The sequence below is a fragment of the Crocodylus siamensis genome, chromosome 5 (genome assembly GCF_052110815.1).
Source record: "Crocodylus siamensis isolate JL-2025a chromosome 5, ASM5211081v1, whole genome shotgun sequence".
Classification (NCBI taxonomy): domain Eukaryota; kingdom Metazoa; phylum Chordata; order Crocodylia; family Crocodylidae; genus Crocodylus; species Crocodylus siamensis.
The window spans coordinates 126514126-126530213 of NC_143399.1; the positions used below are offsets into that span (position 1 = coordinate 126514126).

At 45.1% G+C, this 16088-nt stretch overlaps 1 protein-coding gene across 1 annotated transcript in view; it reads right to left on the bottom strand.

The window, feature by feature from the left end:
• ITGA9 (integrin subunit alpha 9) overlaps window positions 1-16088 on the bottom strand; it is a 354975-nt gene that overhangs the window by 325006 nt on the left and 13881 nt on the right. Inside the window, exon 4 of the mRNA XM_090050256.1 lies at window positions 4248-4371. Coding sequence (XP_089906382.1) covers window positions 4248-4371 — 124 coding nt within the window. The remainder of the gene's footprint in view (window positions 1-4247; window positions 4372-16088) is intronic.

Consider the following 16088-nt stretch of genomic DNA (forward strand, 5'->3'; position numbering starts at 1 on the left):
GGAGTCGGGTATCTGAAAAATCACTTCCCTGAACGAACACACAAGAAAAGGATAACAAACAAAAGGAAAGTGTACAATGCTTCAGAAACCATGAACTCTCCATTCAATCACAGGTAAATAGAGACTCCACTGAGATCCAGAACCCCAAAAAACAAGGTGATACTTAAGAAGTGCCAGTTCCAAACAGCAGCAAAAGAAGCTGCTCCATACACAGACTAAAGCAACACAGATAGCTCTCAGTTGTTTGTACCAGAAGCCAAAGCCGTCATATTTAACCTCAATCTCTCCTTTCCTGTTGCATTTCATCAAAATTGGAAGGAAATGGTAGTCATCTTTATGGCCTAACACTGTGGTTTTAGGTTTATACCACAAAGTTGGGGGCCTGTATGGCTGTCTTAATGCCTTCCAGAAAACTGATTATCTACTGGACAATTCTCTGCCTCCCTGGGGAGGACCTCTCTGTTTCCTTGGACTTGAATGAGTGGGGGTGGGTACTTGTTATGCTATTAACTGACCAATAAAAAATAACACTGTTAGTGTTCCTTGAAGCTCTCTCACATCGTTGCCCCCAGGGAACCAGGAAACACATCCTGTCTGTCTCCACACTCTGCCAAATTGTCCCTTGCTGTGGCAGCAATCACCACCTTCCCTCTCTGCCAGATCATTAAGTCAGTGCACATAATAGGCAGTTGCATCATTTCTTTGCAAGCAATATCTGGCAGCCACTAAAACCAGGAGCAATCAAAAGAAAACACAACTTGGAAGACCCTAACCCCATACCACAAAGCACTTCAGTCCATACAAACCAGATTAGCTCTCAGCCAGAAAGATTCCACTTAACTATCAGGTCTGCTACTGCTTTCATTAAGGTCTCAGTAGCTTCCAGATTTCTGTCATCTGCGTCAGGGAGGCTGGGCGAAAGTAAAACAGAGGGAAACTACTATCTTGTTTTACTGATACCATTTAGTCAGGAAGCTTCCATTTCCTACTTGGTTTTTAATTATTAAATCTGTATTATATGAAGAATCATCATAATATAATGTCGCATATGGCAAATAAATCTGCTCCATAGTACAGTTGTTAGATTCCTCTCATTGTAAGCATGTGGTATTTGCCACACAGCTTATATATAAAGGTAGAAGTCCTATTGCCTGATTCTGCAAATGCATACTATGAGGAATACTGCTTGCTTTTAGTCTCCCTGAATTCACCCATTATACCTGGAAGCAAGCATTTGTCAAATGGGTCCCCACTCCATAACCACTTCAGGTACACTACAATTATTTACTCCAGAAAACTCTTAACTTCTTCCCTTTGTTTGTTCTGCTGTTCCTAACTCAGATTTTCACTACTGATTCCCCCTGACCACACACTATTTCCTGGAGAGAGGTTTTTTTTTTCCAAAAAACATAATATTAACAAAATCTACTAAAATTATTGTAGAATGAAAAGATTCTAGTTAAACTATGAATCCTCCCCTCAATATCAGATCATAGCTGTCCCTTCTGTTTGATGATTAAGATTACTGTACTGATATCTAAAAGTTACGAATAAAACAAAAACCACGGTCACCCCACATGACATTTTTGTTATTTGGTGTCTGGACAATGGAATGGGGGGAAAAAGAAGAAAAATCAATCCCTAAACCTACCTTTTAATTCTAGCATGCAATAAAATTAAGCCAGTATCCTACTGCATGAAGAACTGCCAATTTTCCACTGGCTGCTTCACATGTACTGGACACACATATTAGTATTTTCTAGCAATTCCTGGCAAATATCCTATCAAATTAACAGCAGTCTTGCTTTGAACATATAATGCACAGAAAAATGCAAGTTACCTTCTTGTCCAGAAACTACTTTTCTGATTTTTTTTCCAGACTAACAGGTCTTAAAACAGCATCAGGGTGATGACAAGGGCTCAGAAGAAACAATGGAAGTGATGCTATATATGTAGATTGGTAATAAAAGTTAATATTGCATGACTCGCAATGCAGTGCTTACAAATAAGGTCTTAGCCTGCTCCTGCCAAAAGGAAGAAAAAAACACCCTAAACAAATTAAAAGGATGGCAGTTCAGATTAAGATTTTTATGGCTTCCTCACATTGCATTCAGATCACCTGGAATGGCTGGTTCAAACATGAAGCCAAAACCATTCAAGCTTCATATTCATAATTTTAGGGACTGAAAATCTGTGAACCAAAGGCTGTTCTTCAGATAGTCCCAACCTTTTCAGGAGTAAGTTTCATAAGCTTGCAACGAAACCTGTGACAACAGGTTAAACAAACTTGCGAAAGGCTCACAGCAGTAAGCGACTTAACAAGATGTCCCAGCTTTGTTTTAACACTTCTTCTTTACTGAAGGGGTATTAAACTCATCTGTCCCTTCAGGCCAGATGAATGGCCCAGGACTGGTCCACAGGCCTTATCAAGCCCATGCCCTCCCTGCCTCACACTCCCCACCCTGAGCCCTAATCCTACTCCAGCTAGACTGGAGTGGGTGCCTTGCACAGTGCAGGTCCTGGACCTGTTGGAGCGGGCTCCATGCACCCCACGCAATGCAGTTGTGGACTGGCCAGAGCAGGTGCTGAATCTGGCATGCAGGAGACCCATGCATAGTACCCTCTACCCCATGAGGCATCTGGTGTTGGCTCTAGCTAGTCCAGGGCTGTGCCACATACAGTGCCTACTCTGTGATGTTTGTTGCACACATCCCCATCCCAAACCAGATGGAATGGGTGCCCCATGCAGTTTGTGTCCCAGACCACTCAGAGTAGAAGTTGTATATGGTACAGTCCTGGACCAGCCAAGCCAGTTTTGTAGGCACTGGATCCAGCGTGCTGAGATGGAGGGTGGGGGGTCCCAGTGAGGCCAGCACCGGGGCCAGATGATGTGGCTCTGTGGGGCGTATCTTTGAGCCCCCTACTCTACTGCATCTGAACAACTTCTAGTCTCCCACCAAAATCCAAAGCAATGTAAAACCACATCAAGAAAACAAGGGAAAAATAGCCTGGTCCTCTGGCACAATTCATCTAGTTCTGTCACATGACATTTTTCTAAACTCTAGACTGAGACATATCCATTAGCAATGGAGGAACTGAAAAGGACGTCTACTGTGTTATCTCTCCCCCACTTACTCATGTCATCAGCATGCCTGTCACTTGTTGTTGCTGACACTGGAAATCAAAGGAAGAGAAGTCTTGCCCACATCAAATTGTATTCCATTCTTGGCCTCTAACCCCCAGCACTTCTCCAGTCCACTAAGGGAGTGGGGAGAAGGACGATGCTAAAGAAAAACACAGGAAAACACTTTCTAGAGTTTCCTGAGTGTTTTTCTAAGGGCTATTGGCAAATCTTGAAGATATTCTATCTTCTTCTTAATTATGTACTTATGTATCTGGATTGGTTAATTGCTTTTGGCTGAGTAAAGACGGTCTTTTGAAGTCTTTAAAAAAGGAAACATGGTATCAGTTCACATGCACACAAAAGGAAAGATTATTCTTCTCATAAACTGAAAAATTATATTAAAACACCCAGGATATACAATGCAAACAATGGATAGAGCTATCCATTGTTCAGAACTCTGGAATACACTTTCTTAATCTCGCTGTTATTCTAAATTTATTTTCAACTACAACACTACTTTGAGGGGAACTGAAAAAATGTCAGACGCTGGCCTCAGATGCCTTATAAAATTAACAATACAGAAACACCTGAAAGAGGCAGCTTTATGCTGAATGCATTATACAGGTATTTTAAAAATAACGGCTTTAAAGCAATGATTCATCTCACCAGCCTCCTTTTATAAACAACAGCATAAAACTAAAAATGTTTCTGAAAGATGGATGGAATTGTCTCCAATTATCCAATCATTCTGAATGTCTATCCAATGCTACAGCTGAGTGTGCTCATGACAGCTGCCTTGTAACATTCATATAAAAGAAAGGAAGGTTTTCTCAATACACTGTTCCAAGAAATTTTGATTTTTTTTTTTTTGAGTTCAACATGGCCATACAGAATAATTCACAGGATCCAATGATCATCTCACTGCCCATTCCTTTTCATCCAATGCAATTCTTCCACTAGGCTGTGGCTGGGTCAACATTACTTGGCCCAACATTTCATACATACACATGCACACATACATATGAAGTTTGCCATATATGATTCTGGGGACACGGGATAATCTTAATCACTCATAATGACAAACGGCATACAAGTGAAAGAAAAGAAAGAAACTACAGCTTACCTTCATAGCAGGGCCATAAGTTTCGGCCATTGGACTGTAAGGTGGGTGGGATGATATTACAGAAACCATGGGGGAGAATGTATTCTGTCTCATAGTAGATGTTTTTCCAACGATGTGCACAGGCCTAAACAGATCATACCACACGGGTTACTGAAAGTTCACACCTGAAGCAACAAGAGGGTAAAATATGACCAAGTACTGTTTCAAGGAACACATCTATCAAAAATACCTGCTCAATCCTTCCCCTTTTTAGCCATCTTCCTCAGTCCCTCCTTTCTCCAGAAAGAATCCACTGATTGCCATCTCCATCCACTATTCAGACTCGATACCACCTGACTGATTGCAGCATCCCAAGTCTTTTCCCAGCCACTGACATCATACCAATCAGCCTCAGAATAGGGGGAACCCTGGCTGCAAATCTAAAGATCCTTATCCTTTGGGGCCAGCCCGCCTATCAAGCAGACCAAAAAGTTGTAATGGCAACGGGGGGTGGCACTAGGGAAATCTTTTCTAAGGAAAAGATAAATTAGGTAGAGTCAGGTGGAGGAAAGGGGAAACGCACAGTAGGGAAGAACAATGACAATATAAGGAAAGGGGGAAAGGCAGTGGTAGGAATGTATAGATTCAAAAAGTACCCAAAGGCCTGATCACACTTGAAAATTTCACTGCCAAATCTGTTGCTGGCTTAGAGCAGCCAATATTGTTACATCATTGGAACGCACATGCACACACACTTGGCTGCTGTTGTCAGTGTTGCCTATCCTCACAGAGAGAATTTAAGTTGGCAGAAAGCCTGGTCCACCATGAGTAGGAGACCAAGGCTTATAGCTGCGAACTGTGCTATGTTACTGGAACATATCCACTCCGGCATGGAACTGACAGATGTATGTCAGCTAAAAGTTTGTGTCAATTAGAGAGATTTATTTGAATCACAGGATGTGTTTTGCCAAATGTGTACATGAATGCATGTAAGCCAGTGGTAGAAAAGGCAATTTCTCCTGACAAAACTTTGTGCTACAAAAAAGGCCAAAAGATTGATGAAAGGCACAAACTTAATATTTCATTTCCCATCCCCCCACAACCTCTTGCCACCTTCCCCTGAAATACGTTTTCTACCTTATGAAGTAATAATACTAAAAATATTTCACCTAAAAATAAGAGCCAATACAATCTGTCTGGGATACTGCCCTTAGTGCCATCTCAACACAAAAGTATGTATTCAATCATCATCAGGCTTGACTCTCATTCTCCCGAAACCTCTCTGTTCTCATAATTAACACTGCACTGTGGGTAGGCAAACAATAAAGAATCTTCCAACTAGATGATTACTTAGAATGAAAGCAAATCCACATTAATCCAGCTGATATAAATCAGTGAAGTTAATGCATCTGATTTACATCATCTAAGGATCTGGCTCACTTGCATAGAAAACCTCTTTTTCACAGTTTCTGCTACAGCCAACTGAATCCCCTCCCCATTTTTTTTTGCCTCTACCTGGAGGCTACTTCTGGCAACCACAGTCCTTCTAATCAAGGACAGCACCTCTTTTAAAGAACCCATCACTTGCCTGGAGAGCATAATGTTAAATGATGCAGCCCATCCTCCACCATAGTACCCCAGTGCCTTTGGGAGCATCTTGACATTCCTTAGAACAATATAAAACAGGCACAGTTGTATCATCCTATCCAAATAAGGATCTAGGAAACATCCCAACTACTGGCAAACTTAAAACTCAGTCTAGCCTAGTGCAAAGACTCATTCCTCTATTTGTTATCCCAGAAAGGCATAAAAATTAACGTTCTTTTCTTTTCAACAGAATGGAACAAAATCAATTAAATCTAAATCAGCTGTCCCCATTAGCAGCTGGAAACTTGCAGTTTGATATTTACTGCTTTTCTAACTTACAGAATTCAACAAGACATATTTATTTACTGGAGGAGATAGTTATCACACAGGCGCTATCAGGGACTCTGGGGGCTTTGGAAAGCTCTGTCCTATATTTTATGTTATACAGAACCATGCATTATACAAAGGGTGTTTATAATGGCACTCTGTTTAACAGCCAGATATATGTATAAGGAAGAGCTTACTGAACCTAATTACTTGTTCATATAGGCAAACTGGGTTCTGATTTGAATCCCCATGCACTCTTCTTCCAAAATGCAAAAAAAATGCATGCAATATTTATTTCCAATGCAATCAGGAAACAGTTTTTCTCATGAAGCATTTGCACTGTGAGCACAAACAGAGAGATATACAATTTGCTGGAGAATGCCATACGGACACACTAGCCTAGGTCCAACATTCAAGTCGACACATGAAACTAGACAGCAAAAAGAAATGGCCTTAAACAAGGAAAAGTTATTTCAAATATAAATTGGGGGGATGGAGAGGGGAGACGCAGTTGTTTTTGAACTTCGGAAAGTTAAATAAAGGATTGCAATATTATCAACTTGCTTATTTTTTACCTCCCGGAAACTATCGCTGGCTTACAGAAATTCTCCTCCTTATCTCGCCCAAGGAAGCCCAAATGATTGAAGAACAGGGACAGCAGCAACATCTCACTTGGAACAGCAAGCTTGTTCAGGAATGAGCTGAACTGGAATGCCAAGGCCAGGAAAGAAGGAGGAATAAAAACGGGCACTGCTGTGTTATGTGGACACTTAACATAAAGGCTAGGGACAGACATTAAACATAAACCAATTTAAATGATCAGAAACAGGTTGAAATCTGTAACAGAACAGATGTTCAGTGCACATAAACCAATCGGAAAATGGCTGAAACCAGTTTGAGATGAAGCTGGTTGAATGTAGTATCAGACTTAATTGATTGGAGTCAAACCGATTTATGCAACATCTGTCCCAGACCCCTTGCCGGTTTAAGCTAAATCAGAGTAACCTACCACCCCAGCATGCTCTCTAGGCTGGGCAAGGCTCTCTGCTCCACAGCCGGGATGGCCCCTCCCCTCTGCTCCCTGGCTGCAGCTCCAGCAGAGACTTACAGGCACAGCAACTTCTGCCTGGTTTCCTCCTGCTCTCCCCCTCCCCTTCCCACTCCCTACTAAGAAGGAATCCCCTGTCCCCTCTGCCTTACACAGACACCTCAGCATTAGCTAGCAGACCACATGCTGGCTACAGTCTGTGGTGTGACAGACAGCAGTGTCAGCTTAGGCTTTTTTGGGGGCTAATCAAAGCTCAGCTGGTAATGTCCCTCTCTTCCTTCTTTGTTTAAGAAGAGTTTAAACTAATGAGAGAGACTTTGTTTTCTGATGTGGTGATGCATGCTGATAACAGAGCTAATAAATGCTCTGTTATCATTCAAGGAGTGGGGGAACCCCTCCCTAATCCTGCTGGGGCCTCACCACACCCCCCCCCCAAACTCAGCACTATGCAAGGGAAGGGAGAACTGCTCTAGCAACCCTCTTTCCCCCAGCCCGCCTTCTTCCCCCCCCCCGCAACTTCTAGCCTGAGCCACTGCAGGCATGTGCCTGCATTTCTGGGGTGTCTGTACAGTTACAAAGTGATTCAGCCTAGCCAGGTTAGACTAACCTTCAAAGACTAACTGAATCCACAAGAGAAGGCTGAGGGGGGGATCTAGTTGCCTGTTACAAACTAGTCAGAGGGGACCAGCAGGCACTGGGGAAGTCCCTTTTCCCCCGTGCACTACCAGGAGTGACCAGGAACAATGGTCACAAGCTGGCAGAGGGTAGATTTAGGCTGGATATCAGAAGGCGCTATTTCACGGTCAGGGTGGCTAGGATCTGGAACCAACTTCCAGGAGAATTGGTGCTGGGTCCTACCCTGGGGGTCTTCAAGAGGAGGCTAGATGTACACCTTGCTGGGGTCGTTTGACCCCACTGCTCTTTCCTGCCAGGGCAGGGGGTTGGACTCGCTGATCTGCTCAGGTCCCTTCCAACCCTAGAAACTATGAAACTATGAATTCAGGCTCAGGCTTTTTGAATGTCTGTCCCTAGCCAAAAAGCTCACTGCAATAAGCCTAGCAAAGTAGTGAGCCTTTCTTTGAATATATTCATGTTTTTTATTTTTTCAGACTTCTCAGTTTGATGGCTGCAGAACTTAGTATTTTTCCAAGTTATTATGGAATTCAATATTTTTTCACGTACACTGTCACTTTGCTGCAGCCAGGAGGCTAGCATTTCATTTGCTGTCTCCCTGCCATGTCAGGGCCTGCCTGCAGCTGGCTTTTCTTCTTCTGCTTTCACCACGAGGAGTTGTTAATTGGATTATAGTGCAAGCTACCTGCACAGTTTAGTGCAGCTGAGCCCTGGGAAGTTACAGAGATGAACCACTGAAGCTGGCTACTAGCTCCCTACCTCACTATTACCTCTATGTGGAAGGAAGTTCTGAGCAAGGCTATGAGAAAAATCACAGGACAGCAGATTTGGAAGGCATGGTGAAAAAGACTCTCCGAAATAATCAACACATTTTAGGAGTGTTTTCAAATACAAGTGAAGTGCAACTGCAACGGGATGTGGGAATCACAAAGGTATAAGTAACATATTTTTGAATTCAGAGGCTACTGGGACACAATTTGGTCCCATCCTGCTGTGAAACCTGAAGGGAAGTGTTGCAGTACTGAACTAAAGATGCAAAATAAATGGACAACTTTGCCTTTTCTCTTTGCTAAGTGCTAGCTCTGGGCTGTCAAAATTGCAGACAGAGCTATGAGGCTCACCTAAACGGCTTTCAAACTGAGTCATTGATCCTGCAAAGAGCTCCATAAGGGCATAAAAGTCAATAGGACTCCAGGGAGTTCAAATAAGTGACCTCAGATGAAATCCCTCTTGCAATTCACTATGTGGACTTTCACTTTAGTGCAGCTATTTTATCTTACATAGTGCATGAGTATAAAGTACTGTTGAGTTAGTAACTGAAAATGAAAAATGGTGGTATTTCTGAGAAAACAAGAAAACAATTGCATTATAACTGGACAGTATTTGGAAAAGTGAGATTCAAGTATGTGGTTTATCTCCAAGTTATAATGCCCTGCCCCTGGTTCCTTTCCCAGTGACAGTAAGGCAATACATTTTTCAGTTTCAGTATGGAAAGAATTGGTAACTTAAGCTGTGTTACTTTCACACTCAGACTAATGCCAGTGTTGATTCGTGATAATATCAAAGATCAGAAGAATGCAGGTTAAGCGAGTTTGAATTTTATTCTAGGTATATTCTTTATTGTCCCATATATATTATATATATATAATATATATGGGACAATAAAGAATACACCTAAAATAAAGCATGTAACACACACACAAAATTAGGGAAACCTACAAACGCTCACTTTTTCCAGGGAGTTTCTCTCACATGGGAGATCTTCCAGGCTGAGACCTGGAAAAATCTCTCACCCAAAAGGGGCATGTTTCTGCTAAAAGAAACTAAATAAACACTTGTACACTTTGTAGTTTCTACTAGAAGAGCATCAATTCTGGACTCGATCTCCTGAGGTCCCTTCCAGCCCTAATATCTATGAAATCTATGAATTCTCCAGACAGAAATGTAACATCCATATGTGGCAGACAAAATATATAAAAAATACACATACACACACTTTCTTTAAGTCTTCAAGTCTTAAACTGAAACATAACAAAACTGATACAGTAATACAATGGCACACTGAAGGGCTGATCTTAAAAACACTTAAATCAATACTAAAATAACCAGTTTCTTCAAAGACTGGTAAAAAAAAAATAAAAAAAAATCAGACCATAAAGAATTCAGGTCCTAGTGTAACAAAGTGCTGATGTGCTTCCTGCAAAGGTCACTTACCCTCAGGTCCTACTGTTCTTTGCAGGACTGATTAGGCTTAGCGCCTTCAAGTAGTAAGAAATACATTTTCAATATTAACTTTTCTATTTTAAAACCTGACTTGGGAATTTAAGTAGAACCTGCATGCATGACTGCAAGAAATAATTTTCAATGTTAAATACATATTAGCGACATAATAAATCATTATGCCTAGGGACATAAGTTACACATAAACCAGTTTAAGTGATCCGAAACTGGTTTAAACCTGTTACAGAACAAAAGTGCAGTGCATATAAACCAGTTTCAAAATGGTCAAAACTGGTTTAAGATAAACCTGTAAATGTAGTATCAGACTGAACTGACTGAAGACAAAACATTCTGTCACAGACCCTTTCCTGGTTTAAGTTAAATCAGAGTCCCCCAGCATGCTTTTCAGCCCTGAGCTGGGCTGTCTGCTCCAGAGAGTGTGGCGCCCCCTCCTCTCCAGCAGGCACGGAGGCATGGCCAGATGCCAGCCGACATAGCCCCTTAAGGCGAAGGGAGCAGGGAGGGAGTTTATTCCCCTCCCTTCCTCCTGAAACCCCAGCCAGGGTCAGGGTCCCTCCCATCTCACCACTTCAGGGGTAGGAATGTGGCCAGGCACTGGCCTAACATGGCCCCCTGAGGCAAAGGGGGCAGGGAGAGGGTTTATTTATCTCTCCCTTCCCTCTCTCCACACTTGCCTGGGGGAGGAGGGAGCAGGGTGGGGCCAAGGCAGAGCAGCCCCTGTCAGAGTCCCTTCCCCTCACCACTCCAGGGCTGGGGGCATAGCCAGATGCCAGCCAGCATGGCCCCCTATGGCAAAGGGGGCAGGGAAGAGGTTTATTCCCCCTCCATCCCCTCTCTCACCGGGGGACTACATCCAGGGTCTGTCAGTCCCAGCCGCTGCCTCCATCGCTCGCCCCCAGCTAGGCCGACCCTGGCTGGGGTTCCCTGGGGGTAGAAGGGATAGAGGGCAAAATAAACCCTCTCCCTGCTCACTTCACCTCAGGGGGCCATGCCAGCCAGTGTCTGGACACACACCTGCCCCTGCCCCTGCCCCTGCAGCAGTGAGAGGGAAAGGACCCTGACAGGGGCAGCAACCCTGTCATGGTGTCCTGGAGAGCACAAGCCTCTTTCCAGTTGGGAGGCTGTGGTACAGGCGGGAGAGGGGCAGGCAAAGCTACCACAACCTGTGCTGGGCGAGCAGTGGTGGTGGCAGCATCAGGGGCAGTTTGGGGGGCTATAGCCACCCCTTTGAGCCCCACCACCACCGCTTGCCCCACACGCAAGCTGTGGCAGCTCTGCCTGCCCCACTCCCACCCACAGTGCAGCCCCGCACACTGGGAAGAGGCTTGCAATCTCCAGGACACCGTGACATGGGCTGCTGTCCCTGTCAGGGTCCTCCCCACAACTACTGCAGCATCAGGGGTAGTCGTGTGGCCAAGAGCCTGCCAGCATGGCCCCCAGAGGCAAAGGGGGGCAGGAAGGGGGTTTATTCCAAATTATTAAGATGCAGGACATGCACTACTCTTGAAGCTGACAATCACAGAAGTTACTAGCATCTCTGTCTTATGACCTGTCTATGCACTAACACAAACTCATTTAACTACTGGTGTTTAAAACTACTTAGTTACGTCAGTGAAAGTTTGTGTATTATTCGCATTTCTGGTGTAAACTATAGTGACAGAAGCCAGTCTTTAATCAGCTCCCTACTGGATTGAACTCAACCAAAATTAGCCCCTTTTAAACTGATAATACAGTGCTTGCACAGGCATTCTTGTGCGTTAGCAAAGCAGATTTAAGTTAAATCAATACAATAAACTTTTTTACATACTTCTGAAGTGCCCTTCACTACATGCAATTAGAGAAAGACTTGCACTATGCTGGACTTGGGCCTTGGAGAGGGAGACAAGAGAAGAGACACCTGCAGGAAATCCCCCTTGTGAATTCATCAGTGCTTCCACTGCTTCAGGATATGCTAAACATGTCATGGAAGAGTAGCAGCAATGGGAAAACACACCCATGCTAAAAAAGATCCAGGAAAACAGATACTCACACATGAAACACTAAACATGCCTCATCCAAGACTGAAAATATGTTCAAAGACAGTATGTAGCAGGGCACTAGGGTGCCTACTACTGGCATCAGGAATAAGGGTTGCTGAAGCTCCCTGAGAGCACAGGTGTTGGTTGCCAGAGCAACCAGGCGGGTCATATGACCAGAAAGGGGCAGGGCTAGGCCTTTATAAACAGCCCAGGCCAAAGCCTAGCGGGAGTTCCCTTCCTGCAGTCGCAGGAGCAAGAGCTCTCCGGGAGAGCTGAGCCAACAGAGTATAGGTTGCAGCCTGACCACCCAAGCGACTATGGTATGATAGGAGTGGAAAGAACCCTGACGGGGAGGCTATCGCTAGAGAGCCAAGGAAGCTTAACTTTTATGTTCGAGCGAAGAAGCTCATTGTTAGGTTACGGCCAGTGGGCTTATGTTTCGGTTTAGTTTCTTGTGTAAACACCGGAGGACCGGGTGAGGCTGTAAGGGTGCGAGGAGGCCTCACAGGAGCTCCCCAATAATCTGGGAGTTCCTGGTGCCCGGTGAGGGCACAGCTGTTTGGTGCCAGGGCGACACAGCGATTGCCACCATAGTTGGCATGGCGAGCGAGCGCCGGAAAGGCGTGGTGTGTGGGGTGTAGAGACCCCAGCCCGTGAGGGCGGTATTTCCCCAGTAGGGCGTACGACCCAGAAAAGGGTAAGGGGGCCAGGCACGGCTATGGGCCACCTGAGCTCCGAGCGTGGGAGGCGCGCGAGCTAGGCCCGAGAAGGCGGGTCTGGGGGCCAGGCAGGGCTAAGGCTGCCTGAGCCCAAACTTGGGAAGCCTGAGTGCGGGCAGGGAAGCGCGAGACATGCGGCACAGGCCCCAGAGAGGGCTGGGAAGAGCAAGACACACGGCACAGGCCCCAGAGAGGGCAGATTAGAATAGAAGGCTCCACGGTGAGCGATTGGCACCCTACCAGCGCAAAGCCCTAGAGAAGGGTGAGTGCGCGGTAAAAGTCCCGGAGAGGGACAGGTGTGTGAGAACAAGTCCGGAGAAGGGCGGACGCGCGGATAGGGGCCCAACGGAGACGAGGCGCAATTAGAAGCCAGAAAGAGGGGCTGGTGGTGTGACAAGCCCAGGGGCTCCAGGGAAGGGCGCCTAGAAGAAACTGACCAGATAACGTCCAGTACAGCTGCGAGGTTTGGGGCATGCTAAAGGGAAGGTCGGAGGCATGTGTGGCCCCTACGGCCAGGGTGCACCGAGTCACCCCATACAGAACGGGGAATAGTGCCAGCGTAACACCGTATACGAGGGGATCAAGGGCAGCCTCCCTAATTGAACCATATAACAGCAAAGACGTGGCGGGCGAGATAAGAGGGTGCTGGATCGCCCATTTGACATGGTAAGGGGGCGCTAAGGGGATCACGGCTGCCCCTAGGTACCCGCCCCATGACACAGTAAGCTACCATGTAACAGAGCTCAGACTCATCCACTCTACCAAATAACCTGGCCCCTCTTCTAACTAGGGACTATGCCTGCAATAACTTCATTCCATTGTGGAAGCCACACAAATCCTTTCTACTCAAGATTTCTAGAAGTCTTCCCAGATTGCTGAATAGCCCTGTAAGGATCTTCCCAGATGCTAAGCCTGTCTATGAAAATTCCCTCCCAAATCTTTCTCCTACAAGCACCCTACCTTGGTACTACCCAGGCAATTAACAGCTTAAAGGAACCACACTTATGCTGATTCCTTACCCATTCCACTTGCCCTCTTTTCTATTGCTGACATGGTTTTGGTGTTATCTGCCTGAACTTGAGTATAACTACAGAGCCTGACAGCATCTATCATCCTTTGAACTAGAACATACACACAAACACACACACACACACACACACACACACAGAGGCAATGCATAGGGGGTGCACGCAGGTGCACATGCACCCCTGAGAGTGGTGGTGCACCCCCTACAAGCAGGCAGTTGCTGCTCGCCACACCCCCCTCCCCCTGCCACTGCCTGCAGGTGGTCAGCAATCCCCACTGGCCATTGCTGGTGGCATCTGCAGGTGGTGCAGCTTGCCACCTCCCTCACCCCACTGCCGACAGCACCAGTGGTGTCTGCGGGAACTCCTGCTTACCATCACCGTGCTCCCACCACCACCGTGCCCCCCCAGCCACCAGGGGCACATGTCATTCATGCATACACATCCACCTTAGAAATAACTATTGTTTGGCAACATGTCTACATCTGGCTATATGACCATAACACTATAGATACCCTAATCTGAACTGCTCTCTTGACTTCTCAAATGAAAACAGGCATTCTTCTGACTCAGTCAATTACTAAGAAGATCAAAGAGATTCTATATTTTGTACGGTGTCCTTTTTTGTAAATGGCTGGCTCAAGTTCATGTGCAGGATCAACTGTGTATCAACCTGGATAGGAAAGTCCACTTGGGCTACAAACAGATGTTAAATTTATCCTGGAAGAAACCATTTTCTCCCAGGACAAAGCATGATAGTTTAGACATCCATGTCCATTATCCCAGGACAAACCTTAAAAAAGATTCATAAAATAAGAACTACTAACAGTTTGTCCTGGGACATTGCAGAGTGTGTCAAAAAAGTTGTCCCAGGATTGCATCACTGAATCAAAAGCAGCAGTTTCACAGTAGCTAGGGTCAGGAGGGACCTGAACAGAACATCTAGCCTGGCCCCCTGACACAGGCAGGAATGAGTGCTGGGTTCAGACAGGTGATCATCCAACCTCCTCTTGAATTTGCCCAAGGTAAAGGCAAGGACCACTTCCCTGGGAAGTTGGTTCCAGACTTTGGACACCCTAACCGTAAAATACTGCCTCCTGATCTCTAACCTAAACCTATTCTCCATCAGCTTATTACCATTGTTCCTTGTCACCCCAGGTGGTGCTGGGGAGAAAAGGGCTCTACCTATTTGCTGTTGATCTCCCCTGATGAGTTTGTAGACAGCCACCAGGTCCCTGCTCAGCCTCCTCTTGCTGAGGCTGAACAGGTTCAGGTCCCTCAACCTCTCCTTATAGGGCCTGTCCTCCTGCCCTCTCACCAAACAGGTGGCCCTCCTCTAACTCTCTCCAGGCTGGCCACATCGCTTTTGAAGTCCAGTGTATTCAGTCACTAACTAAACCCTGACTGGAAGAGCAATGTGTGTAATGCCAATCCTGGAACTTTTCTATTCCAAGATAAACACAACATCTGTTTCTAGCCTTGGAAACATGAACCTCAGGAACTGATGTTCTAGTATCAAAATCCTAATTAATAACTGCAAGTTCATACCATGGGCTTTGTGAAACCGCTTTTCAACTTTACAGGTTGTTTTATACCCAGGCTAAGTACAGACAGTTAAAAAGCCCAAGGCTGAATCGATTCAATCTTCTTAGGGTAGTCTAAGCTGCATAGATTGAATGGATAAGCAAGCAAACAGACATTCACTTTTGATTCTGGAAATGTAGCCACATGCCTGCAGTGGCCCAGGGCAGAAGCCTGAGTTGGGGTCAGGGGGGGGAGGTATTTTTGAGGGAGGTGCAAAGCATCCTCAGATGCTGGGTGTTAGCTTGAATCTGGTGGGAATTTGGGACAGAAGTTCAATAAACTGATTTAACCTAAATCAGTTAAGTCTCATACGGTTCTTTGGGTGATTCTGGTATCTTTTATTAGACCAACTTAAATAGTTGGAAAACAATTTTTAAGCAAACTTTCGGGTTAAAAAACCTTTACATTCATCCAGGTTTATCTTAAACTGGTTCCAGCCATTTTGAAAGCGATTTATGTGCACTGAACTTCTGTTGTGTTCTGATCACTTATACTGGTTTACGTGTAATTTCTGTCCCTAGTCCCAGGGGCTCTGTACTATCTATCCCTTAACAAATTGATAAATCAGCAAATTGTTCTGTAGGAAATTTATGAACAGTAATTATTCACATAAACTAATAGTACACTGTCATTTGAAACATAGTACACATAGTAGATTTCTGATACCTGAATGGAGTAGC